General features: G+C 45.9%; 1 protein-coding gene across 4 annotated transcripts in view; it reads right to left on the bottom strand.

The window, feature by feature from the left end:
* SCAF4 (SR-related CTD associated factor 4) overlaps positions 1-15,666 on the bottom strand; it is a 51,090-nt gene extending 35,424 nt beyond the window's left edge. Inside the window, exons 1-4 of one of the 4 annotated variants that reach the window (XM_036347068.1) lie at positions 14,875-15,666; positions 2,594-2,677; positions 1,630-1,674; positions 114-275 (exon numbers count right to left, since the gene is read on the bottom strand). In XM_036347068.1, coding sequence (XP_036202961.1) covers positions 114-275; positions 1,630-1,674; positions 2,594-2,665 — 279 coding nt within the window. In that variant the 5' untranslated portion in view covers positions 2,666-2,677; positions 14,875-15,666. The remainder of the gene's footprint in view (positions 1-113; positions 276-1,629; positions 1,675-2,593; positions 2,678-14,874) is intronic. The other 3 variants (XM_036347069.1, XM_036347067.1, XM_036347066.1) reach the window with 3 other exon arrangements.
* Positions 15,667-26,449: the final 10,783 nt, after the last annotated feature.

Raw genomic sequence — 26,449 nt, 5'->3', positions numbered from 1 at the left:
CTTTCTAATACTACAATAGGCTTCAAATAGCTAAAATACGTTTAAACAGATCTAGATCCAAATAAACAGAAACGAAAACAAAAGTCTTAATTAAAAAATTATATTAACTATACCTTATCTTCAGATGGACAAAGATATAAATATTGGAATGTGGCGGTTATGTTTTTAGAGAATCTTGGCCCAAAAACATCTTTATCGGTTCCAAACTGGTGACGAGACTGTCGTACAATTGAGTCGATGACATATAACCCTGGAACCTTGTATTCTGGTTTACACTACAAAGATAAAGATGTAAAGTCAATACAAGAAAGCAATTTGACACCCATTAATCTCATGTTAATGAAATTGTATGCTAATGGTTCTTTCTATTTAGAAATGACTCGAATGTTTAGCTGTCTTAATGGCCAGCTTGTCAACTTCCCAGTCTATACAGCGCTGCTATTTTCTTGGTACTTCAGACCCCGTACTTTACTTTTCTCTGATATCCTGCCTCCCACAATTTCCCAGAATCATCATCACTTTACCAACCCCTACACCAATTCCATACAAATCCAATTCATCCTGCTCAAAACAATAAATTTTACCTTTTAAAATTGCAAAAAAGATAATTTTAACAATGTATCAATTTTAATTCTGTTCAAGTACAGTGCCAGAAAAACAAAAACCAAAAGGGAAGGTTTTTGGCCTATGAAACGGAAAAGATAAAAGTAATAGAGAAACAGATACTACATACATTCCAGTGGTATAACCTTTATGGAAGATGATTTGCAATAACAGCAAAGCCTCATTTAATCTAACAATTCTTCGTCTAGAAATTCATCCTCAGAAAAACAATGACGAGGCATCTAATCTTCCCACAAGCCAGGCACCGAGTGCAGCGTCCCGCTCGGGGAAGCGGCCGAGTAAGCGTTGGGACAATCCCGCAGCAGATCGCGCTGCAGATGTTCCTGATGAGCCCAGGGGGACGCAGGCCACCAGTCCGCGTGTACCCGTTCCCCTCGGTGGGTGTCCATGTCCACAATCAACAGGAGCAGGTCCAAGCCTGCTCTCTGTGGCAGTGGCGGCGGTGCCCTGCCGGCACCTGTCACCCCCCCATTTTGCTTATTTGTACTGTGAGTGGCCTCTCCACCGCTCGGCCCCTCCTCAAACCATACACGCTCGAGTCTGCACCACAGGCACAGCTCCAGGTCGGGGAGAAGACAAAGGTGCCCCCGCCTCCCTTCTCAGGACCCTGCTGAGCCACACACGAGCTCATCACACGCTGAAACATACGGCAGCACTGGAACTAAAGACCATGTCATCATGGGGGAGCAGGGGCAGCTGGAAGAGCTTTACGAAGTGCTTTCACTTGAAACGCTCCCCGACGAGTCACACGCCGCAGAGTCACAGGGCAAAGGGCAAAGGGCAGGGGCACGAGGCTCGGGCGCAGCGAGCTCCAAGCTCGCGCTCAGCCAACAGCGCTGCTCTAATGTGGTTGTTTCTTTTTAAAAAACCCTCCACAGTTTAAAAGGACCTGCAGCGACAACCTTTTGTTTAGTGGCTTTACAAGCAAGCATCCAAATCACAATTTATCGAGTAAATTACAAATACTGAACATAACTAAAATGAGGTAATTAAATGGATAGTTACCTTTTTGATGAACTTTTCTACTATTTGAACGACATGCTTATAAAGCTGAAAAGAATTAAAAGAAAATTATTGTCCAGTTTACATATTTCTACATTTCCTGCAATGTAATTAGAAAATACTTAAAACCTTGAAATTTGCATTATTTAAATAATTCTCAAGATATAAACACCATATATATGATTTCACTTTTATGTGGAATCTAATAAACTAAACTAACGACAGAAAGATTATACTGAATAAACCATCAGAAATAATCTAGCCAACAATTGAAAAAAAAAAATCAGAAATTAACTAAAGCACAAAACTACAACCCTCCAACCCCAAAGAGAAGCCTTTTCCTTAGATTTTTAAATCAATAAACCTTCACAAAGCAGCCTCTGGGAGCTGGGGACAATGGAACTGGAACTAAATGATGCAGTTTCTAAAATTAGGTGTGATCTTGGGTAAGAAATTTAATTTTGTGGAGCCCAAGTCTTTGTTTTAAAATAAAAATAAAAATGAAGCTAACACTCAGCTGATGTATGACAAGAATGAAATGAAGGAAGAATCCTTGCCGCCCTGCCCTCTCCTCTGGGAGCTGAGATTTTCTAGGACCACACGCCCCACAGCTGCCATCGGAGGGCTGGTGTGCTCAGCAGCCTGACTGTGGCCATCGCTAAGCAATGTGTGTCATCAAATCATCATGTTTTACTACGTATTAGTAAGTACTTATAATTTTTATTTAATTATACCTCAATAAAACTGGAAAATATACAAGGGAAATACTAACAACAAAAAGCAGGGAGAACTGTTTTGAAGCAGCATTACACTGCAAACACCCCACGCAACTGCCCTGAACCCGCAGCAAAAGCTGGTGAGCGCTCTTTGGTTCAGGTTGAATGAATTCACAAGATGAATTCTCATGTTTAATAAGTTTCAAAATTTCAAAAACATTTTTTAAATTAAATGTTTATTTTACTCTTACCTTAATGGCTTTAATAGCAGCTTTTGTGATGAGAATCATCTTGGCTCGAGAGATGGGAGGTTTCATATCCATAAGTGAAAACAGCTTAAAAAAATAAGCAAAATATAAAATAAAAAATGTTTTTAATTAAAGGTAAAATGAGAAGTCAATTCACCAGTTCTACAAGATGTTTGCAATTTATTAACTAACAGAGTAACAAACTTTTGGAACTAAGTTTAAAAATTTGGCTAGTAAAGAAAAATCAAGAGTTTCCTACATATCTGCACGGCCACTCAGAAAACACAGTGGGAAAAGGTCACATTAAAATAGAAAAAAACAACAACAGAACAGCACAAAGGCCCTGGCCAGCGGGTCAGTGCTAGAGCAGCGGCCTGGGCTCAGAAGGGTCACGATTTCCATTCTCAGTCAAGGGCTCCCCGCCCCTGCTTGGGGTGCAGGCAGGAGGCAACCAGACAAGGTGTCACTCTCACACTGATATTTCTCTCTCTTCCCCTAACCCTGGCCCCCCTCCCACCTTCTCCAAAAAGCAATGGAAAAAATATCCTCAGTTGAGGGTTAACAACAACAAAAGCAATAAAAGGCAAAAAAATTACGAAATGTACAGAACCTATACTAGAAACTTATTCCACCGACTGAAGGGCACGTTTCCTGACTGAAAGTGGCAGCAGTGTGATCCCATATACAACGTACTTCAACCCAAACCTCCGTGAGATTGTGGAGAAGCCAAACAATCTAAGATTCATTTGGAGAAGCACGTCTTAAAATCAAACAAGAAATTTAAAATGCCATTTTAAAGCTGGAATCCACAATTTCTTGACTTATTCAGTAATAACAACCACATTTAACAAATCACACAACAGTAAATCGACACTACAAACCTCACTGAGATTTTGTGAGAGTTTAAATCCACGAGACATAATGAACCCACAGGTTATAAAGATAAAATCCTGACATTAAGCCAGGGCCGGTTTGGCTCAGTGGATAGAGCGTCGGCCTACGGACTGGGGGGTCCCGGGTTCGATTCGGGTTGGGGGCATGTGCCTTGGTTGCGGGCACATCCTCAGTGGGGGGGTGTGCAGGAGGCGGCTGATCGGTGTTTCTCTCTCGTCGATGTTTCTGACTCTCTGTCTCTCTCCCTTCCTCTCTGTAAAAAATCAATAAAATATATTTAAAAAAATAAATAAATAAATAAATAAATCCTGACATTAAGACCCTTATATATAGCTTCCTAAATTGTTGTTTCTGTTTTGCTTAATCATAGGCACATACTGAGTTTGTGGGATTTCTAAAAGGGTATTTTGAAATAAACATTATCAACCTTACATGAATCAGATTTCTTGTTTCTTCCCAATTAATGTTAATATTTCAAACACAGAGTTTCCAAGATACAGACTTTATTACTAGACTGCTTCTAAGAAGCTAGCCTAGCCTGGCTGGTGTGGCTCAGAGGTTGAGTGTCGACCTCCGAACTAGAAGGTCACGGTTCGATTCCGGGTAGGGGCATGTACCCGGGTTGCAGGCTCGACCCTGTGTGGGGTGAGCTGGAGGCAGCTGATCAATGATTCTCTCATCATTGATGTTTCTGTCTCGCTCTCCCTTACCCTTCTTCTCTGAAATCAATAAAAATAAATAAATAAATAAATAAATAAATAAATAAATAAATAAATAAATAAATAAAGCTAACCTAAAGAACAAAAGTCTCATTTCCCAGAGGAACAGCCCTACTTGGCAACATATTCTAAAGCGTAGAATTTTTTCATAAATAATATCAAGACACAGAAAACAGGAGAAACGAAGATGCTAACACAGAAATCCATTTTTTAAAAAAGGAACATCTAAATAAATAAGGTCATGGTTCTTTATTATTTTATTTACCAACATAATAAAAATTCTTGAGAATGCTCACTAATTGAAAAACAATTAGAAAGAAGATAATCTCTGAGATTATATAAGTCAAATGAAAAACAAGAAAAATTTAAAATATTTCAACTTAAATACAAATTCTAAAAAAATAAAAAATAAAATTTAAAAATTTTAAAATATCAATACTGTATGAAATATAAAAAACACATTTATAAAGGGAATATTCTGACCACTTATAAATTATAATATTTATTAGGACAGTTATTACTATTCTCTTTCTTTCTTTGTACCTTAAAGTAGAGAAAAGGGGGTGCAAAAATAAATTTATATATGGGTCTTAAGAATGAGCAACAGTGAAATTACTTCTCTGGCCATTAAAAGCTTAGAGGATCATTTTAATGAAGCCTACGCCAGAACTAATATTCATTTAATGTCCAAATAGGACTTCTTTATTATTCCAGCAGTAAGTAACTTGCCATAAAAAATAAAAATAAAAAACAGCCAACTGAGCTTACAAGACAGACCAGATCAGTGTTATCTTCTGATGAAATACCCCACATAATCTATATATTTAAATTATCATAATTTATTTTAAAAATTAAAATACTGTACAGACTATTGTACCATATAGCAGTACCATATTCCAGGCGAAAAGACCAGCGAGAGAACCTTCAAGTGCTCTCATCTAAGGTGCAGAGGAAGAGTGTTGTCACACTCCCTAAAGCTGCAGTCGCCAACAGGTGATCTGCAGACCCCTGGTGGTCCGTGAGGTCCAATAGGTTGGCGACCGCTGCCCTAAAGAAGAAACTTGGGCCCTGACTGGTGTGGCTCAGTGGATAGAGCATCGGCCTGCGGACTGAAGGGTCCCAGGTTCGATTCCGGTCAAAGGCAAGGACCTTGGTTGCGGGCTCATCCCCAGTAGGGGGTGTGCAGGAGGCAGCTGATCGATGTTTCTCTCTCATTGATGTTTCTAACTCTCTATTCCTCTCCCTTCCTCTCTGTAAAAAATCAATAAAAATATATTAAAAAAAAAAAAAAAAAGAGAGACTTGGGAAGAGGCAGCCAGCATCTGAGTGCCTGCTGTGAATCAGGAAGAACTGAGTTTGGAGGTGCACGACTTTACTGAATCACTAGAGGCCGGCGCATGAAAGTCGTGCAGGGGTAGGGGCTCCGGGCCTGGCTGCGATCAGGGCCGATCTGCGGGGCGACCAGCGGGGCGATCAGGGGGCCTCCGCCTGCACCCGCCTTGGCTGGCCTGGGGCCTGCAGGAAGCTCCTGCATTGAGTGTCTGACCCCTGGTGGTCAGTGCGCATCACAGCAACAGGTCGTTCCACCAGTCGTTCTGCCGTGCGGTCAATTTGCACCTTAGGCTTTTATTATATAGGATATTAACACATTGTACGCAGGAAACGTATTTATACGTTTTACTTATACGTTTTACGTTGACTGGTGGTAGAGCGTGGGACACGTATTAATACGTTTTTTATAGACTAGCAGTAGAATGCGGGTAACGTATAAATATGTAAACTAAAGTTATCGTAATTTTACTGAACGTTGCCATTGCGCAAAAAATTAGCAAAAATGGCCCGCGCCACCTGTTAGCGTGCGATAAAAACTACCCGCAAACAATGTGTTAACAACTAACACAGATGCTGTTCCACTTGGTGAGATGATCCTCAAAAGCGTTACATCTGTTTCAGATGATGCCCAGAGAGTGGTCTCAACTAAAATTTGTCGAAAGCTCATTCATAATAGCATACTCACACCTTACAGAACGCTGCTTACAGAATACAGACACAATAATGAGCAGGCACCCATGCCTGTCTATATCCTGTATTGGTCCAGGGATAATATAATGAAACATACTGAATTCAATTTGGGAAGCCTACTCAATACCCAGGCAGAGACTGGAATGTGGATCTTGAACACAGAAGAGAGAGCCATGCTGAGAACTGAAAAGTCACAAAATCAAAGGCAGGAGGACAGGTGAGAGGACCTTAATAGTGAGAAGGGGCCGGGAACATATGCCTCGCCAGGGTACATACCAAAAATGCCAACGTGGCACAGAGACGGGGCTTCCTGAGCAAGCACCAAGACTAATGCCAGAAATTAAAGGCATTTGCAAGGTCAATGCTGTGAGGCGAGGATCCAAACTTTGCTCACTCCCTTTGACAATTAGGTGGCTGAAGTGATACCAGTTTTTGAAAGTGATTTCAAAGTTCAACTGGTTAAGGAATAAGTGGCAGGGGAGAGCAGAAATGCAATATTGGACCATTTTCCTTCAACAACTAGTTGAGAGCTTAATGAGGGTGGTACTGTCAGCTCCGTGTCGGGCACGGAGGGAACAGTCATCTTGCAGAGCCCTACAGTGACCACTCTTAAAACAGCTCTGATAAGGCTTCCATCACAGTTAAGTTTCTCTCTAGATGCTGTTTCCTTTCCTTTACCAACGTCTTTCTTAAGTTTTAAATCTGAAAATTTGTATTTGATATAGGTAATTTATGAAGAAAAACACGAGGAGATATATAGAAGCTTCAAAACTGGAGGTTTAAAAAATTACCTTTAAAAACTCAATAGATGTTACTAATATTTCACTGACTTCTTGAAGGCACAAATTCAGCACACAGGTCTCCTCATATTTAGATCAATGCCTTCATTAGATATAGTGATCGATCCCAAAATTAGGCTGAAATTGATATACTTTACAGTAACTATGCAGATTGACACTTCTTATTTGGATAGAAAAATTAACAGCCTTTATGATGAGGTAGATATAATTCCATTTTACAGATGAGAACACTAAGGCACAGAAGTTCAAGAATCTACTCCAAGCCATAAAGCTAATTGATAGTAAATTCAATCTGTGGCCTACATTTCCCAAAGCTCAGATTCCTTCCAATAAGCACCTAACAAAAAGGAAATTACTTAATACTCTAATAACATTAGCAAAGGAGAACAGTGCAGATATTAAAGACAATAAAGACTATAGAGCAAAGAAAAAATATATGCATTTAGACCCAAAGAAAAGGTAATAAATTGTTATAAGGGAGTGGACCTAAAGATTTTCTCAAAATATATTTTCATTGATTTCAGAGAGGAAGGGAGAGGGAGAGAGAGATAGAAACATCAATTATGACTGAGGATCATTGATTGGCTGCCTCTTGCACGCCTCACACTGGGGATCGAGCCTGCAACCAGGGCATGTACTCTAATCAGAAATCAAACTGACTTCCTGGCTCATAGGTCAACACTCAATCCACGGAGCCACCAGACTGTGCCCAAAGAATTTTTAGTATCAAAAAGTAAGTGGCACAGGGGTAAAGTGGTATGTCCAGCCCAGCAACAAGTGAGGGAGAATGTACCTGAATCCAGAGCGAGAGTGCAATTTAATAATTCTATCTAATAGAGGGAATATGCTAATTGACCCTCACGCCATCACAAAGATGACAGTGCCCACAGCCAATAAGGAGGGAATATGCTAATTGACTGCCCCGCCCTCAAAGATGATGGCACCCAATCCCCTCAGCCCCGCTGGGGTGGCAGGCACAGAAAGGCCAGGTCCGCCCCCAGCCCAGCCTGGCCACTCCGCACACCTGCCTCCAGAGTCCCCCAGTTCCCTCAGCCCCCCAGGGCCACCCGAGGCTTGCGCTGCCGGCAGTGGCAGAGGCAGAGGTGTGATGGGGCGTCACCTTCCCCTGGTTGCCAGGTCGCCTCCTGCCTGAGGGCTCCTGGACTGTGAGAGCGGGCAGGCCGGGCTGAGGGACCCCCCTCCAGTGCATGAATTTTCATGCCCCGGCCTCTGGTGTTAAATAAAAAGTTATGCCAAGGCCTCCTATGATGGTTGAGAAAGGAAGTCCACAACCTTGAGGAATCTAAGAATTATTTTATTATTTTTTAAAAATATATTTTCATTGATTTCAGAGAGAAGGGAGTGGGAGAGAGAGAGGGGTAGAAACATCAAGGATGAGAGAGAATCATTGATCTGTTGCCTCCTGCACACCCTGCACTGGGGCGCAAGCCTGCAACCCAGGCATGTGCCCTGACCAGAAATAGAACAATGGTCTCCTGGTTCAATCACTGAGCCATGCTGGCCAGGCTTAGATTTAGATGATGATGACTGAATTTCTGAAAACACTACATTTCTGTCAGAGTAACAACCAGAACACAGGCTCAATAGTCAACTGCCTGGGAAATCCTGGCTCCAGCACTGCTGGGAAATTATTTCTTCGTCTGTAAAATGAGGGTTGATAGTCCCTTACTTCCTTAGGGGAGGTTAAGAATTAATTCAAACAATACATATAAAAGCACTTAACCCTTTGCGGTCCAATGTTCTTTTTGGAATTCAAACAGTCTGGTCCAAATTAATTGATGGGATTGAATGTTGAACTTTTTAATGTTCTTATTGCTCGATGTTGGACCTGCTCCTAGCGCCTGGTCTGTCGAGTCAGCCTCGAGGTTGGACCAAAAAGGGTTAAAGCAGCCCCTGGCACAAAGCAGATGGCAGCTAGCTATTTCTACTACTACTGCTATTTCTACTACTGCTACCACTGCTGCTACTGCTGCTACACATTTTGTTGAAAAAAGAAAGGACCCTGGCAATAACCCAGAGCAGTGTTTTTCACGTTGCAGGTGGAGAATATATTAGATGATGAAAATGAGCTTAGTGGGTATGACCAAACAGTAGGGACGTAACAGTCCTACCCCCGGCAAAGGTGGTACCGTGGGTGAAACACCACCTCCGGGTGTGGAATGCACGCACGAGCACCCGAGTCTCAGTAAGATCGACTTCTTACTGGGGGTCATGGTAGAAATGTGCAAAGGCAATTATTCAGAAAAACGATTTTTGCCTTAGAAATGACCATAAAGCCCAAACTAACCGCTGATCACCTTTTGACAAAGTGCGGAGTCCTGAACCCACTAATGCGTTTCTTATGGACAAGCTGTGGGGGAAGCAGCATTGCCAAGTCAGAAAAACCTTCATACGTTTCAATGACCTTCAGGCCACACGTAGTGACAAACTAGAAACGGGCGTAAAGATAACTTAGACTCTAGCTTTTTCTGAGCAAAATCTAATCTCAGTCAACAAACTTTACGAGAAAAGAAACAACTATCAGCTTTATATGTAAAGCTTGAAAACTATAAAACTTAGTAATTCCAACAAACTCTACTAATGAAAAAAACAAAAGAAACAAAAATACCCGCAGACAAAGTGGAATTATGGAACAAGTCAGACAGACCCGGTTTTGAAACTGGGTCCAAACATGTGATGATTCTGGGCAAATCCCTTGACCTCTGTAAGCACCAGTGTCCTCACAGGGAGAAGAATGATTCAATTTCTACTTTACAGGGATCAGGAGAACTAGTGCTGCACATGGAGTGACCCGTATGCAAGTGCTCCACCAGGGCAAGTGCCTGATAAGTGTCACCAGGGGCAGCACCTCCCCACAGCCTGCACCACAATGAATGCCATCTGCCAATGAAAACTCATGTGTCAACGCAGCCAGAGAAACACCATGCAACGCTCTTCCACAGACGTAGCAGCTACAGCCCCAAAAGGCACAAAACCCACTTGCTGGCAGAGGCATGAGTATAGCAGTAAAAACGTACTTGCCAGTACCAGACATGAGTCTGACTTTGCTTTGTCACTAGAAAATCTAAATATGAACACTGTCCTCCTGCATGACATATAGAAGCCTGATATACACAGTATTCTAGAAATTGTGAAGGCTCATTCATTCATCATGATCCCTTATATCAATAAAAATGTTTCAAGAAAAGACATGAGCCCACCAGCAGATGAATGAATTAAAAACCTGTGGTCCATCTACACAATGGAATCCTACGCTGCGGTAAAAAAGAAGGAACTCTAACCTTTGCAACAGCACGGATGGAACTGGAGAGCGTTATGCTAAGCGAAATAAGGCAGTCGGAGAAAGGTAAATACCACATGATCTCACTCACTTATGGAATATAATGAACAATATAAACTGATGAACAAAAACAGATCCAGAGACAGAGAAGCATCAATCAGACCGTCAAACCTCAGAGGGGAGGTAGGGGAGGGTGGGGTAAGGAGGAGAGATCAACCAAAGGACTTGTATGCATGCAGATAAGCCTAACCAATGGACACAGACACCAGGGGGGTGAGGGCATGAGTGGGGGGAGAGGGGCAATGGGGGGAAAAGGGCACATATGTAATACCTTAATCAATAAAGGGAAAAAAATTAAATTAAAAAAAGAGAAGACATAAGAATATTTAGCCCATGACACCTGTAGAATTCAGTGTTTGGGGTTTGTCAAAGTAACATGATACTCTATTTACTAATGGTATAAACTTGGGTAAGTTTAGTTAACCTTTCTAAACTTCAAGGTTTTTTAAAATCTGAAAAGGGGAACAGTATTCACTTCACATCCTAATGTTGTTAGGATTAAATGAGATAATCTATAATAATAAAAGGGTAATATGCTAATTAGACTGGACAGCCAAACGACCTTCCGGACGAAGCTGCTGCAGCTGGGGCCAAGGCAGAGGCAGTTAGGGGCAATGAGGCAGGCAGGCGAGCGGTTAGGAGCCAGCAGTCACGGATTGCAAGAGGGATCGGACCTAAACCGGCAGTCGGACGTCCCCGAGAGGTCGTGCACTGGGCCTCTGGCCTGTACCTAAAACTCCGAGCCCAGTATACCTGACATACCTGGCTCCGTCAATAGAGCTGTGCCCCCCTGGGTGGGATCTTTGGTATGGCTCACCATACTTTCTGTATTATATCTACTATCCAAATACTGCCTCTAGAGAAATCTTCCCCATAGTGAAAACGTAGCAGTATCGAGGCTTTAAAGCTGTACAGCACCTCAGCACCTACTCTAGCAGTCATACCAAATTCATATCCACTTTTACAGTATCTCTGGCAGATCCCAGCTAGTGAGAAAGCTTAAAACTCAGCAGCTCCAATGGTTACAGCACCGTCTAGATCCCTGTTTCTGCAGTAACACAGTACAACCAACTTTGCATCTTAAAACAGGAGGTGTGTTACCTGCCAGTTTTGGAGGCCAGACTCTCACTAGTCTAAAGTCAAGGTGCTGGCAGGGCTGCATTCGGGAGGCTCGGGGCCTCTTCCTCCACCTGCAGGCACCTCCAGCAGTGTGGTGTCGTCTCTGCTCCGTGACCCTTGTCATGGACTCCCCTGCCTGCCTCACAGAAGGACCGTTGGGGTTACATTGGGCTCATCAGGACAACACAGGATAGTTAGCCCATCTCCTTGACTTAGTCACATCTTTTGCCATGTCAAACACTCACAGGTTTGCCCTGACCGGTTTGGCTCAGTGGATAGAGCGTCGGCCTGTGGACTGAAGGGTCCCAGGTTCGATTCCGGTCAAGGGCATGTACCTTGGTTGCAGGCACATCCCCAGTGGGGGGTGTGCAGGAGGCAGCTGATTGATGTTTCTCTCTCATCAATGTTTCTAGCTCTCTATCCCTCTCCCTTCCTCTCTGTAAGAAATCAAAATATATATTTTTTTAAAAAACACAGGTTCTAGGATTCAGAACGTGGACACTTGGGGACAGGCATTATATTGTTTAAAAAGTCGTGCTTAATCTATTGTTAACTTACATCTATAATCAACTGAAACCCTGACTGTTTTCCCCGGAATCAATCTAGCTCTTCATGCCGATTTTCCGGTGGTTTCTTCAAGGCTGGAAATAATTTTCTGCGACCTCATGTGGCAGCTATTCCAATCGCTTGTATATTTCATGAGCCGACTTTACATGCCTTCCTCCAACTCAATGGTTTTTGTTTTTTTCTTTGGTGAAGGGCAATAGCATGTGCCTTTATTTATAACACAATGGTTTTTAAAAATTAAAAAGAACAGGACCTACTTGCAGGATGACCTATCTGATATGACTTGGACATTGCCAGTTAGCTAAAATTCACTTAACAACATATTCTCATCCTGCCTCCATTTTTCTAATTTATTCATGATGAAATAAATCATGACCAATATTATTCTGAAATATGTGGTTTATAGTCTTCACTAGACAAAAAACATTTTACAAAACAAGTAAGTTTAATTTGGTGTATTATAAATTGTGAGTAAATCTGTTCTGGCTCCCAGTGGCTAGAAATTTCTAGAAAGTCATAAAAGAAACTAACAACTGGCAGAGAAAAAAGCTGCTGGCGCCAAGCCTATGATTCTGAAATACGCCCATCGCTATGTTTGGAAATTGAGCTGTCAAAGCAATGAAAAGAACTTGACTACATACTAGAATAAGTAAATTTTTTAACCTTTTAAATCCCTCAAGCAATATTTCCTTTTAGCGCTTCTTTCAATGTGATGCTTGCTCTACCCTTTCTTTCTCTAAACTTTAAAAATACAGTGACAGGCTGGTACTCAAATCTCCCCCAATAGACACAGATATAAATGCGTTTAATTCTACAGTCTTTCTTTTGTTCATTTGACTCAATGTATTTGGCTGACTTCAACCAAATCAAGAATTAAGTCCAACATAACTTGAATGTTTATTAGTAACATATAAAAACGTTATAAAAGTACACATTAGATTTTTTTCAACAAAATGTAACATGGAAAAGTCTTTTAAATTATTTTTGCCCTGGTGGTGTGGCTCAGTTGGTTGAGTGTGGTCCCATGTACCAAAAGGTAGCCAGTTCCATTCCCAGTCAGGGTACATGCCTGGGTTCAATCCCCATTGGGGGGCATGAAGGAGGCAGCTGATCAATGTTTCTCTCCCTCCCTCTCTCTAAGAATCAATAAAAAGATGTTTTTAAAAATAAATAAAACCATTTTCCTGCAAAGATGCTTTGAGCATGTAATTATAACCTGAAGACAATTCCCTAAGACTCCCTGCTAGAACAACTCCCTCCTTACCTGATGTTCCACCTCACGCCTTGACATACCCTTCAGCAGAGGTTTGTTTGAGCTAATGCTTTCTAACCACCAGAAAATTAATGTGATGAGGGATGCAGGATGGGGGCTCAGGGCTGCAAACCAACCACTTAAATAAGTACCACCATGCCAAGCAGAATACAGTGAGTTCATCAATATGTACAAACAGATACTAACGAAATTGAAGAATGTACAGGAAAGTAACTCAATCACCAGAAATAACCCCAATAACTAATTAATAAACACAAAGTTCAACCTTACCAATAACCAGTTAAAACAACGAGAACCCGAAGCATGGAGGCATGGAATAGAATGACACGCCTCAATGTGGGAGTTAGAGGGACGAGGAGAGAGAAACCAAAGAACTGATATACTTATATGCACAGCCATGGACTCGGGCAATAGGGGGTGAAGACCTGGAAGGGGGTAGGGGCTGGGAGGAGGGGAAGGGGGGTGAAATGGCTGACATCTGTAATAGTATCAACAATTAAAATATAGATATATTAAAATAAAAATATAAAAATAATAAGATATTCAATTACCTAACTGGCTTGAGTGTAGATTAGCATAAAGCAAAGAGGATACTCTACTGAGGAGACCTAATGGGCAAGTTTTAATTTCACAGAAAACTTCAAAGCTATCTATCAAAAACTAAAAAGTATCAAAATGTAAATCTAAATCTAATACTTTCATTCCTAGAAATTTATATAAAATAGTCTTATGTTCTCAAATTCTCCACGATGGCAATTTAAATTATGTCGATCAACTGGTTGGAGCATTGTCCTGATACACCAAGTTTGCATGGATCTCCAGTCAAGGGCATATACAAGAAGCAACCAATGAATGTAGCAGTAAGTGGAAAAACAAATCAATGTTTCTCTCTCTTTCTCTCTCTCAAATCAATACATTTTAAAAGTAATAATATCATGTTATTCAACAATCATACAAAAATTTCCAAACACAACTAGAGAAGAAAAAAGGACTGAAATACTCTAAAATGTTAATGGTATTTGGTGGAATATTTTCTTTATTTTCGAATTTAAGTTTACTTAACTTGCATTAACTTTAAAATGAAAAAATTTTTAATTAGTGTCTGCGACACAAAATGCATTTCTCCAACTTTGATTAAAAATATAATAAATGTATAAAATTGTCATCAGATAAACTTGTCCATGGAGTCAATTTTGCTTTGTAAATTATGTCTGTCAATGGCTTATAAATTTTTCTAATTAAGGAATTATTTTATTTTTAAAAAATATATTTTTATTGATTTCAAAGAGGAAGGGAGAGGGAGAGAAAGAGAGAAACATCAATGATGAGAATCATTGATCGGCTGCCTCCTGCCTGTGCCCACTAGAGATCAGGCAAGTGCCCTTGACTGGAATAGAACCCAGGACTCTTCAGTCCACAGGCCGACGCTCTATCCACTGAGCCAAACCAGCTAGGGCAGCTTATAAATCTTTCATAAAACTTTTCAAAATTACTAAAACAAATTTTAAAAAATAAATTTAAAACGTTACCCCTTTAAATGTCTTTATAATAATTGAAGCTCTTTTGAATATAAAACACAAGTAGCAGCGATGGCCGAGTGGTTAAGGCGTTGGACTTGAATATAAAACACAAATCTGAGAGATCACTGTTCAAATGCAGCAAATTTACAAGACTTTTTACAAAATACACATAAGTGCAAATATTCACTGTTAATACTAAACATGGAACCACTGTTGGGTTAATTATGTCCATGTGTATTGAAGAAAATAGAATACAGCAATGTAACAAGCAGTAGTTTAAACTTCATCTGCACTATTTCCCACTTTTAATTCTATCACCAAACCCTAATCCTGTTCCCATTTGCTGCTGGCAGAACTAATTTTCTGAACAGTTAATTTCTGATGATTCACCGTATAAAGTATGCCCTAATGTTTTCTCTATGTGCGACCAACTCCCCTTCCATTTCCATGGGCCTACGCGTCACTGAAGCTGCCCACTGAGGGCCAGGGCGCCTCCCGCCTCCACTAGTTCCAGCTACAGGTGGTTTTCTAGTCTCCATGGGACACTGGGTCACTGACCGGCAGGCCATCCTCAGCTCCTTCCTTTTCATTTGCTCAAGAAACAGGCCAGGAGGTGATTTTATAAAATGTCAAATGTTTCCTTCATCCCATCACTCTATTTTACCACACAGATGCCAGCTTTCAAAATCAATGTTACTGTAACCTGGCCGCATAGCTCAGTTGGATAGAACATTGTCTTGATATGCCCACATTGTAGGTTCAATCCCTGGTCAGGGCACACACAAGAACCAACCAATGAATGCATAAATACGTGGAACAACAAACTGATATCTCTCTCTCTTCCTTTCTAAAAAACAAACAAACAAAAAAACACCACACACACTAAAAAAAAAATCACTTTTACTGTGCCTCACTAGTGAACTTTGTGTACCCCCCCAAAGCTGACTATAAATAAAGCATTTTTGTGAATTAAATATTTACCACTAGACCTCAACAAGAAATGAAAATTGGTTCCAGGACATACTCTCATTTGATTAGATGAGAAAAATGAAAACTTCCCCCGACTTTATGTGTTTTATTTAGACCCGGTTATTTCCACAAGTTGACAATGACTGGATCTATGCACAGGAAGGGACTAAAACTGAAAATGTCAGCATTAATAAAATCCCTAATCAATTTACAATTTTTATTGTGAGTATAAACTAGTAAAAGAATTATCAATGCTTAAAGGCACACCTGAAGTTTTAAACATTGATTCTATCTATTACATTATGCAGATGACTTAAAAACTAACCAAACTTTGACAAATTCTTCCTCAAGTACACATTACAGTGCACTCGCTACCATGCTTTCAAATGTACAAAAAGCTGTTTAGGGAGGAGCCCTCTTATTTGTAAAATATGTTTGCATTTATTAAACGATGGTAAAGACCTTCATAAAGGTCTGAACCCCAAACTGGCTGTCCTTTCTAAAGTGATTTACCACTCAGCATCTCTTAATTAAGATGAACTAGATGATACATGACTATTAAAGTTTAAAGAATATTTCATCTGTTTCCTAAAGGCTCAAAAGGTGTCCTACATAAATTGCCATATTATAGGTTCCCTTTAAGAAGGCTATTGTCACCCTGGCCGGTGTGGCTCAGTGGATAGAGCATCAGCCTGCAGACTGAAGGGTCCCGAGTTCAATTCCAGTCAAGGGCATGTACGGTGGTTACAGACACATCCCCAGTGGGGGGTGTGCAGGAGGCAGCTGATCGATGTTTCTCCCTCATCGATGTTTCTAACTCTCTATCCCTCCCTTCCTCTCTGTAAAATATCAATAAAAAGTATTAAAAAGAAGAAGGCTATTGTCATTCATTCTATTTCAGCTAAAACACAGCTCTGAGGAAGTTAAAGGAGGGAGTAAACGGGAAGGCTCATGAGGCAGTGCAGAAAGGTGCACTGGGGCCCTGGCTGGTGTGGCTCAGTGGTCGTCCTGTGCACCGAAAGGTCAGTTCAATTCCCAGTCAGGGCACAAGCCCAGGTTTCCAACTTGATCCCCAGGAGGGGTGTGTAGGAGGAGCCAAAACATGTTTCTCTCTATCCCTTGCCCTTCCTCTCTAAGTATTAATAAAAATGTATTTTAAAAATTTTCTGCCAAAAGTAACCTTATGCTTAAAACTTCCCAACTATTTGTAGATCTGCTGCTTCACATACAACTTTCTAATTAAATGGCTGACAAGCCCTGCTGGTACGGCTCAGTTGGCGGGAGCATCGCCCCTTGCACAGGTCTCGGGTTTGATCCCTGGTCAGGTCCATACAGGAAGCAGCCATTCTGTTTCTCTTATTTTGACCTCTCTCTTTTCCTCTCTCTAGAATCAATGAAAAACATATCCTTGAAATAATGAGTGTTCTGTCCTGGCCGGTTGCTCCAGTGGTTAGAGCACCGGCCTGCACACTGGAGTCGGGTTCAATTTCCAGTCAAGGCAGGTACTTGGGTTGCAGGTCTGTCCCTGTCCCCAGTCTGGGCGCATCTGGGAGCAACCAATTGATGTGTCTTTGTCACATCAATGTGTTTCTCCCTCCATCCCCTTCTACTCTCTCTAGGAATAAATGGAAAAAATATCCTCACTCCTCAGATAAGAATTAGAAAATAATCATGAGTGTTCTACCATCAATTATGGGTGAAGATAAGATCGACAAATCTGGCTGGAACTGTCTACCCAACACAAACATGTGAAGATCAACTCTGACAGTCATTAACAAATATGCAGAAGTTAAGGCTTGAAAAGAAACTGCTATTTTATTATTCATGATTGGCATGTAGATAAGTTTTTCCAAAAAAGTCTTCATGCAATTAAAAATATTAATCAGCTTCTTTTTTTCATTGTAACATTTATTTGTAACTGGGGTGAAGTTCAAATTTTGTTCCTGGCTGATTCTATGACTATATCTGAAAATAATTTTGCTGTAAGAAGAGGGTTGTGCTTAAAAAAAAGGAAAAATTCTGCTCCAGGTGTCACATATGCTAGATAGATCACTGCTCTATAGTCTCTTGCAACTAGGATTACTTTACCCACATGGATTTATACCAAAAATCATCAATTGTCCACACACAAATTATAATTTTCAAGAGGTAATTGGATGGTCTTCCACTTTTAACTTGAGCCCTAGCAGCCATCTTTTGTTTTTCCACATCAAAACTGTGCCTTCTAATTCTTTTTTAAAAAAATATATTTTATTGATTTTTTACAGAGAGGAGGGGAGAGGGATAGAGATTTAGAAACATCGATGAGAGAGAAACATTGATCAGCTGCCTCCTGCACACTCCCTACTGGGGATGTGCCTGCAACTGAGGTATCTGTCCTTGACCGGAATTGAACCTGGGACCCCTGTCTGCAGGCCAACACTCTAAACACTGAGCCAAACTGGTCAGGGCTCCCACACAATCAACTACTATTTTGCCAATTTTCTATTAGGTAGTTTTATCTCCTTAACTAGAGGCCCGATGCACAAAATTCATGCAAGAGTAGGCCTTTCATCCCCTGGCTGCCGGCACCGACTTCCCTCTGGCACTCAGGACCCCGGCTCTTCTCTCAGTCCTGGCTTCATTCAGTCGTCTGGTCTAATTAGCATTATTACGCTTTTATTATTATAGAAGATGGTTTCACTAGATTTTATAAGCCAACTTTTCCATTTTCCCAATCTTTCTCTGAATCAGTTCCTTATCATGTGCCTAATTTTTTTCTAAACAAAATACTTTACAAAATGATAGGCTAGGAGGGGTATTTTCCACATAAACATAGGTGATAGAAGCTGTGCAAGCCAGCTGCATTCCACTCCCCGTGAAGCCAGCCTGCTGCTGCTGCAGAGAGCTAGAACTGTAACTGTCAACATCCCAAACTTCCTGTGATGCCAGCATAACATGCTCAAGTGAGGCCGGAGAAACCTCCACCCCCTTCTCTTGTCCTGGTCTTGGCCCCTCTTCCTGCGCACAGTAAGCCTTGCATCTCTTTAGATCGGCCTCGGAGAAGAAAGGAACGATCGAAACAACCGAAGATCAACAGTCCAGGTTAAAAGAAAACATACTCATTGAGCGCTCTAACTGCAGAAGACAATCACACCTCGTCGTCCTTAGGTAAAAACAGACACTAATCCACACAACAATTTCCAGTGGGGACAGGCTGGAACCCAACTCTTCCTTCAGGACAACAGGGCGGCTCGAGATGGTCAGCTCACGCAGGTGAGTGCACGCCATCAACTCACACCCAGGGTTCACAAAGCTCACTCTGGCTTTAAAGAGACGAGAAGATGGACGGGCTGAAAGCACCCCATCTCCCTCCTGCACGTCAATGCGGCCTCCTGTCCACACCACCCAGCACTGCACTTTTCAAAAAGTAACCCAGGGGTGTGAGTTCCATTCAGTGGTTTGTGAGGTAAACTGTTTTCACACTAATACTAGACATTTCCCTTCTCATTCATTTTCTCACAAGGCGATAGCAATATACCAGAAGCTATCTGATGTGCATAATGCAAGACAGAAGTAGTTGCTAAAAATCCAGCTTTTATTAAACCAAAATTTAAATGAGATTTACAAAATGCAAAACAATGCCACCCTTCTCACTAACTTTTTTGTTTTGAAAACAGTTTTCATAAAAATGTTACTTATACCCTGGTTGGTATACTCAGTTGGTTAGAGTGCCATCCAATATGCCAAGGTGGCAGGTTCAATCCCCAGTCAGGGCACATACGAGAATCAGCCACTGCTGTGGCTCAGTGGTTGAGCGTTGACCTATGAACCGGGAGACACAGGTGGGGCACATGCTGGGTTGTGGGCTCGGTCTCCAGTGGGGGGTGTGCAGGAGGCGGTTGATCAGTTCTCTCTCATCGTTGATATTTCTCTCTCCGCTCTCTCCTTCTCCTTTGTTTAAAATCAATAAAAAAATATTTTTAAAAAATCAACCAATGAGTGCATAAATAAGTGGAACAAATCGATGTTTCTCTCTCAAATCAATACATTTTTTTAAATGTTACTTATGTTCCCATGCAACGGGTTATTTTCAATGCATTTTCAGCTTAAATTTCTAATATGGTAAATACCAATAGATATAATCCATAGATACCAAAGCTCTCAGTGATCCTTAACTTTGATGAATTGCAAGGAGTCAAAATCCAAAGTTTGAGAACTCTTACACAAGGAGATGTTTAAGAATGGTCACTGCAGTGTTTGTCAGCAAAACATGAGAAACAACCTATCCGTTTATCAACTGGGGAACCAGATAAATAAAACGCAATTTATTCAAAGGATGGCATATCACACAGCCATCGCACAGCAGTTAGAACCAACTACATCTTATTATACAGTATTAATGTTCGAGCAAAAAACCACATGGCCGAATATGTTCAATACACTGCCCATGTGTATCAGGAACACAGAATAATGTATTTTGTTTAAGAACCACAGAGATTGATAATCCATTATTTGCCTCTGATGGGGAGTGGTGGGAGGAAGAAGGGGGCAGATATGTCCTTTTGGATTTAGAGAAGATTGATTAAAGGCTACAAATGCAATCGATGGATTAAAATATCCCATTATAAACTTCATTCATTCAACAAGGGGAGTGCACAAACACCGCAGAACACAGCGAACTGGCCACAACTGACCTCTGATCTTTTCATCTTTTACAACACTCACTGTGTCTTGCCATAAAGTGCTGTACGTGGGTGTCTATGAGAGCCTCTCCTTTCTCATCTTCCTTCACCAGAAACGGCCGTCTGACCTGTGCTCGCAGCCCCTTCCGCAGGCACAGCTCTGCCCTGCGTTACGCCCCCCACCCCGGTGTTTCTTTAAAATCTGCCTTTCCATCCCTGCCTCCTCCAACATCTCCAGTTCTCCTCCGCTAACAGACCCCGGGCTGGACCGCCACTCCACGCCAGACCTGGGACACACCACGCCCACGACAAAGGCCCAGCACCGGTGCCGGCGACACTGCTGCCGCTCTTCCTTCCTTCGTCCTTGAATCCTCACAACCAAGCTTCTACAGACGGCTTGACTTTGCTACCTTATTCCATCTTCCCCATCACCACTTAGCCTTCAACTTCAGATCCCATTACCCTAAAAACCGTAGACACCTTTTTCTCCTGATACCCCTAAATATCGTCTCCAGGTAACAGGCATGATGGGAAATCCGCTTTCAAATCCCAGCATGCCCTTGGGCGAGTCCTCACTTCTTTCCGCCCGGTCTCCTCGTCTGTAAGTGGGTGCCCAGGTCAGGCTAGAAATAGGAAGTCAGGTCGGTGTGAAGTGCCTGACAGCGCACAGAGGCTCCCTGGACAGTATTCCTTCCCTCCCCTGCCTCAGTTTCCTCCATGCACATGGGGAGTGAGTTCCCCACGACTTTCAAATTCAAACTCAACCTGCTCAGAAGCCAAACACATCCCCACGGCATGTGCGTCTCATGACTGCGCGACTGAGTTCATGGCGCCACCTCTCCCAGCGCTCAGAACGCGGCCAAAGGTGCCTGCGAAGCCTGCGGATGCCCAGGTCCCCGGGTTCCTCGGGCCCACGTGCCCTCCTCTCCGTTCACACCACAGACACGCCGAGCGCAGATTCTGTGCCCACTCTCCCAATCCTGCCCTCCACCACACATGCTACCCATCAAGCGTCTTGACTACGTCCCTCCACTTCCAGCCTTCAGTTACCCACCGCCTGAAAAGGAGTCAGAGACACCAGACACAGAACCCGTCAGCTCACAAACCACTGGACCACCTCACTCCCAGCGGCCGGTCATCTGGTCACTTATCCCAGCAGCTGCCCCTCAATTGCTCTCTACACCTTGGTCTCTTCTCAAGTCTTCGGTATTTCACAAACCATCACATGTTAGAACCATTCCCTGTCGGGGTGGCCAGTGGGCTGGAGCACTGTCCCGTATGCCGAAAAGTTTTGGGTTGACTCCTCGGCAGGCCAGGTAGGGAAGGCAACAGATGGACGTGTCTGTCTGTCTGTCCCTCTCTCCCTCCCTCTATTGGACAGGCTCCCGGGGGCAGAGCCTCAGGGGGGCACAGCTTCGCAGCTGAGTGGGCACCTGAAGTCTGTGAAGTAAAGACAGACTTGGGAGACGGGTTCCAGAGAACTCATCGGTCACTTCTCGGGAACCGGGAGAACAGAAACCTGCGAGCAAGCAGGCACACAATGGGTCTCGCACTCAGGCTAACTCCTCCCGAGTGGAACTGACAACAGAACACCTACCACCGCCACTGAAGTTCACCAAGACCAGGAACGGAAACGAAAATCATTTGAGGAAAACGAGCAAGCCTCAAATTCTTATTAGTACATTTAAAAAGGATAAAATACCATCTCCCTTTTTCATGGCGTCTATATCATTCCTACTTTTGATTTTTTTGAGTAAAAACTATAGTCATCACACTTTTTCAGAACGAGAGCCTTTTCTTATTAACTTCCCTGATGCCTACATCAGAATTAAGTACTTCTGGTCTTTTTTTAAAAAAAATTTTTTTAGAGGGAGAGGAAGGGGGGGAGAGAGAGAAACACTGATTTGTGCCACCTATTTATGCGCCCACTGGTTGATGCTTGTCCGTGCCCTGGCTGAACCTGGGCGCATGGAGCTCTAACCAACTCAGCCAACTCAGCCGCCCAGCCAGGGCATAAATACTTCTGATCTGAATACACTAAAAACTGCCATTAAAATTGTTCAGTAAGTGGTTGCTCTCTCCCTCCTGGAGCACACCCTGCCTTCCCCCTCCTTCCCCCACGGGCGTGCACCTCCTAAACTCTAAGGGACCCCCAGCCTGTCTCCAAGGCCCCCTTCGCTGCTTCTTCCCTGAGCCACTCCTGCCTCACTGCCCACAGCTTTAACAAACGGACTCTCAAGATAAAAACAGCAGCCCTGGCTGGTGTGGCTCAGTGGGTAGAGCGTTGGCCTGCGGACTGAGGGGTCCCAGGTTCGATTCCGGTCAAGGCCACACGCCTGGGTTGCGGGCTCAGGCGTGCACCCGTGATTCTCTCTCATCAATGATGTTTCTGTCTCTCTCCACCTCTCCCTTCCTCTCTGAAATCAATGAACATGTACTGGAACGCAGTAGCAGATAATAAATAAAAAACAATAAAAAACCGTGAGTTTTTATCTTGGGAAAGAAATGTGCTCATCCTGTTTCAGAAGCCGGCGTGCCTTCAGCAGGCACCTGCCCGGCACCTGCCGCGGGGCGTGCGGGGCGCGGGGAGGGGCTGCCCGCCGCCGGGCCCGACCTCCAGCCCTGACCCTCGGAGCCTCCGCACAGGCTCCGGCCACCAACCGGAGGGACAGTCAGTGACCCCGCAGGGGACGGACGGCGTCCAACCGGGGCGCTGCGCCCCCACTCACACGGCCTGCCGTCACCTGTCCCCGCAAACAACACGCTTTCGGGAAGGGGAGCTCCCCCCCGGGAGACACAGCCCGCCCGGACCCGCTAAGGGCCCCGGGAGGACAGCCCGCTTCCAGCCCGGCCCCCGATCCCGTCCCGGCCACGCGGGGGGACCGGGAGCCCCGTCAGACGCCCCGACCGCGGCCCCCCCCAACCCCCGGCTGCACTCAGGCACCGGCCCGCCCTCCCCACCCCGGGGCCTGGGGCTGAGAGTGGAGCCCAAGGCAGCGGCGGCGGCCGGGCCCGGGGCGGGGAGGTTTCCGCCGGCAGAGGCTCGGGAGGCCGGGCGGACGGGTGCCGGGCGGGCGGAGGAGCTGGCGGCGGACTCGCGCTTCCCGTGCAACTTCGGGGGTCACGCTGGGCTCCGGAGCCCCCGGGGTGCGGCGTGCGCGGCCGCACAGGACCGGGGACCCCGTCCGTCCCCCGGGGGCGCGGGGCCGGAGGGAGGAGCAGCACCCGCGCCTCCCGCCCGGGATCAGAGTCCAGCCGCCGCGGCCGAGCGCGAGAGCCCGGGCCGCTCCCGCCCCGCCTCCGTCCTCCGTCCTCCGCGCCGCGCACGGGGCCGCCGGGAGCAGGCGGGCGAGGCGCCGCGCGGACCGGGACGCGGCCGAGGTCGCCGCCGGGCCGTGGGGGAGGGGAGGCCCCGCCGCCGCCGCCGCCGCCGCTCCCGGGCCGCAGCCCTTCGCGCGGGCCCGGCCGCCGGAGCAGGAGCCGGAGGCGGAGGCGGAAGCGTCCCGCCGGCCCCGCCGCCGCCGCCCCGGCGCGGGGAGCGCCCGCCCGGCCTCACCTCCTGGTTGAAGGCGTTGACAGTGTCCATGTTCGCGCTGAGGCGCCTGGCCGCGGTCACATAGACCTAGAGCGGGCCGAGGGCCGGCCAGGGGCGGGGGCGGAGCGGCGGGCGGGCAGCAGGCCCTCAGCGCCATTCGCGGGCGGAGGAGCGGGCGCGGCGGCGTGGGGCCCCAACATGTCTGTCAGGCGGCGGCGGCGCTCTGCGTCTTGCTGGTCGGCCCGCGCCCCACGCTCTGGCCACAGGGACCAGCCGGCGAGCGGGGCCTCCTCAGCCTCTGGCGGCGGGATGGCGGCAGCGGCCCGAGTCCACGCCGCGCGGGGCACCCTGGGACGGCTCGGGCCTCCCGGCGCTTCCGGTGCCGCGCTGGCCCCGCCCCGACGCGCGCCGGCCCCGCCCCCTTCTGGCCCCGCCCCCCGCCCGGCCCTGCGCGCCGCGCTGCGAGCGCCTGACGCCGACCCCGCGCCTTCCCGCCCGCGGGTCGCGGGTCCCGGACGTGTCCCCGCGGGACGGCGCGGAGCCGGCGCGGAGCCGCCGATGGTCCCGCCCCGCCGGCCGGGCGGGCTGGAGCCCGGGACAAAGGGCCTGCAGCACCCCAGCCGCGGGGCGTGCAGCCGGGGCCGTCCGACTCGGCTCCTCCGCGCGAGATGCGGCGCCGAGAGGACTCCCCGGCCTCGCGGGCCCCCAGCCCGGGGAGCGGCCCGGGCAGCGGGGGCGGGCTCGCTGACCCCGACGGCGACTCCTCGGACCCCGGGTTCTCCTACCGGTGTGAGGACTTGGCCCGGGTCCCCTCCCCCCGAGTCCCTGCCGGCTCCCGGCTCCGGCTCCTGGCTCCGGGCGGCCCGAGCCGATGAAAACAGAAGGTCAACCTCCTGCCCTCGCCACTCGGGTTCGCGGGGTGGGCAGGCACCTGGTCAGGCACCTGAGCAGACAATGGCCAAGGCGCAGGCAGGGTCAGGGCCCAGACCCCGGGGCCAAAGACAGGCCTTCCTCCGACCGGCAGGCCAGGAAGGCTTCTCGGAGGAGGCGGCACTGCGCTGTGTCTGGAGAAGCAGCAGCATCTGGAAGACATTCCAACCGCAGATGGATGAGTCCGGTGGCACCACCGTCCCCCCAGGGAGGACCAGCTGGAGCGGGGCAGCGAGGCGGGCCAGGGCCTGAAGAGTTTGGAGTTTGTCCCCAAAGTGGGGAGACGTTGAAAGGATAGAAGAGGGGGGTGGTGCCCTGCAAGGTGCTCTTCTCCAAGAAAGGCGGGGAGCAGCACGAGTCGGGTCAGGGAGAGCCGAGCCCCAGGCCAGGGGGTGCTGAGGGCTCCAGGCACCGGGGCGGAGGAGAGACAGGTCAGGTAGTTGAGAAGTGGAGTGGGGGCATGTCGCCCAGTTGGTTAGAGCATGGCCCTGCTACACCAAGGTCTGGGGGTCCACCCGGGTCCGGGCACTTGCCAGGAGAATCAGCCAGGGAATGCATAAATCAGTGCAGCTACAAATCGATGTTTCTCCATTCTCTCTCTAAAAGCCATCAGTGCGGCCCTAGCGGTGTGGCTCTGTGGATGGGGCGTCGGCCTGTGGACTGAGGGGTCCCAGGTTCGATTCCGGTCAGGGGCATGTGCCTTGGTTGCGGGCACATCCCCAGTGGGGAGTGTGCGGAAGGCAGCTGATCGATGTTTCTCTCTCATCGATGTTTCTAACTCTCTATCCCTCTCCCTTCCTCTCTAAAAAATCAATAAAATATATTTTTAAAAATAAAATAAATAAATAAAAGCCATTCGTATGTAAAAAAAAGAAAGGTGGCCCCAGCTGGTGTGGCTCAGTGCATAGAGCATCGGCCTGCGGACTGAAGGGTCCCGGGTTTGATTCCTGTCAAGGGCACATGCCTGGGTTTTGAGCTCAACCCCCAGGAGGGGGCGTGCAGGAGGCAGCTAATGGATGATTCTCATCATTGAGGTTTCTCTCTCTTTCTCCCTCTCCCTTCCTCTCTGAAATCAATAAAAATATATATATTTTTTTTTTTTTTAAAAAAAGAGATGGTTTGCCCTGACTGGTTTGGCTCAGTGGATAGAGCGTCGGCCTGCGGACTGAAGGGTCCCAGGTTCGATTCCAGTCAAGGGCATGTACCTTGGTTGCGGGCACATCCCCAGTGGGGGGTGTGCAGGAGCCAGCTGATCGATGTTTCTCTCTCATCGATGTTTCTAACTCTCTATTCCTCTCCCTTCCTCTCTGTAAAAAATCAATAAAAAAATATTAAAAAAAAAAAAAAGAGATGGTCAAGGTTCTGCCTTGGACGATGTGGGTGGTTGGGTTTATGTCAATTTGGGGAATCTGGGGGCAGAAGAAACGGGTTTGTGGGAAGGCGGGTAATGGTTAACACCTGTGCACCGCTCACACGTGCCAGGGTC

The sequence above is a fragment of the Myotis myotis genome, unplaced genomic scaffold, assembly GCF_014108235.1.
Source record: "Myotis myotis isolate mMyoMyo1 unplaced genomic scaffold, mMyoMyo1.p scaffold_m19_p_2, whole genome shotgun sequence".
In the NCBI taxonomy this organism is placed as follows: Eukaryota; Metazoa; Chordata; class Mammalia; order Chiroptera; family Vespertilionidae; genus Myotis; species Myotis myotis.
The sequence above is the reverse complement of the archived record's forward strand: the minus strand, read 5'-3'. Positions and strand labels throughout refer to the sequence as shown.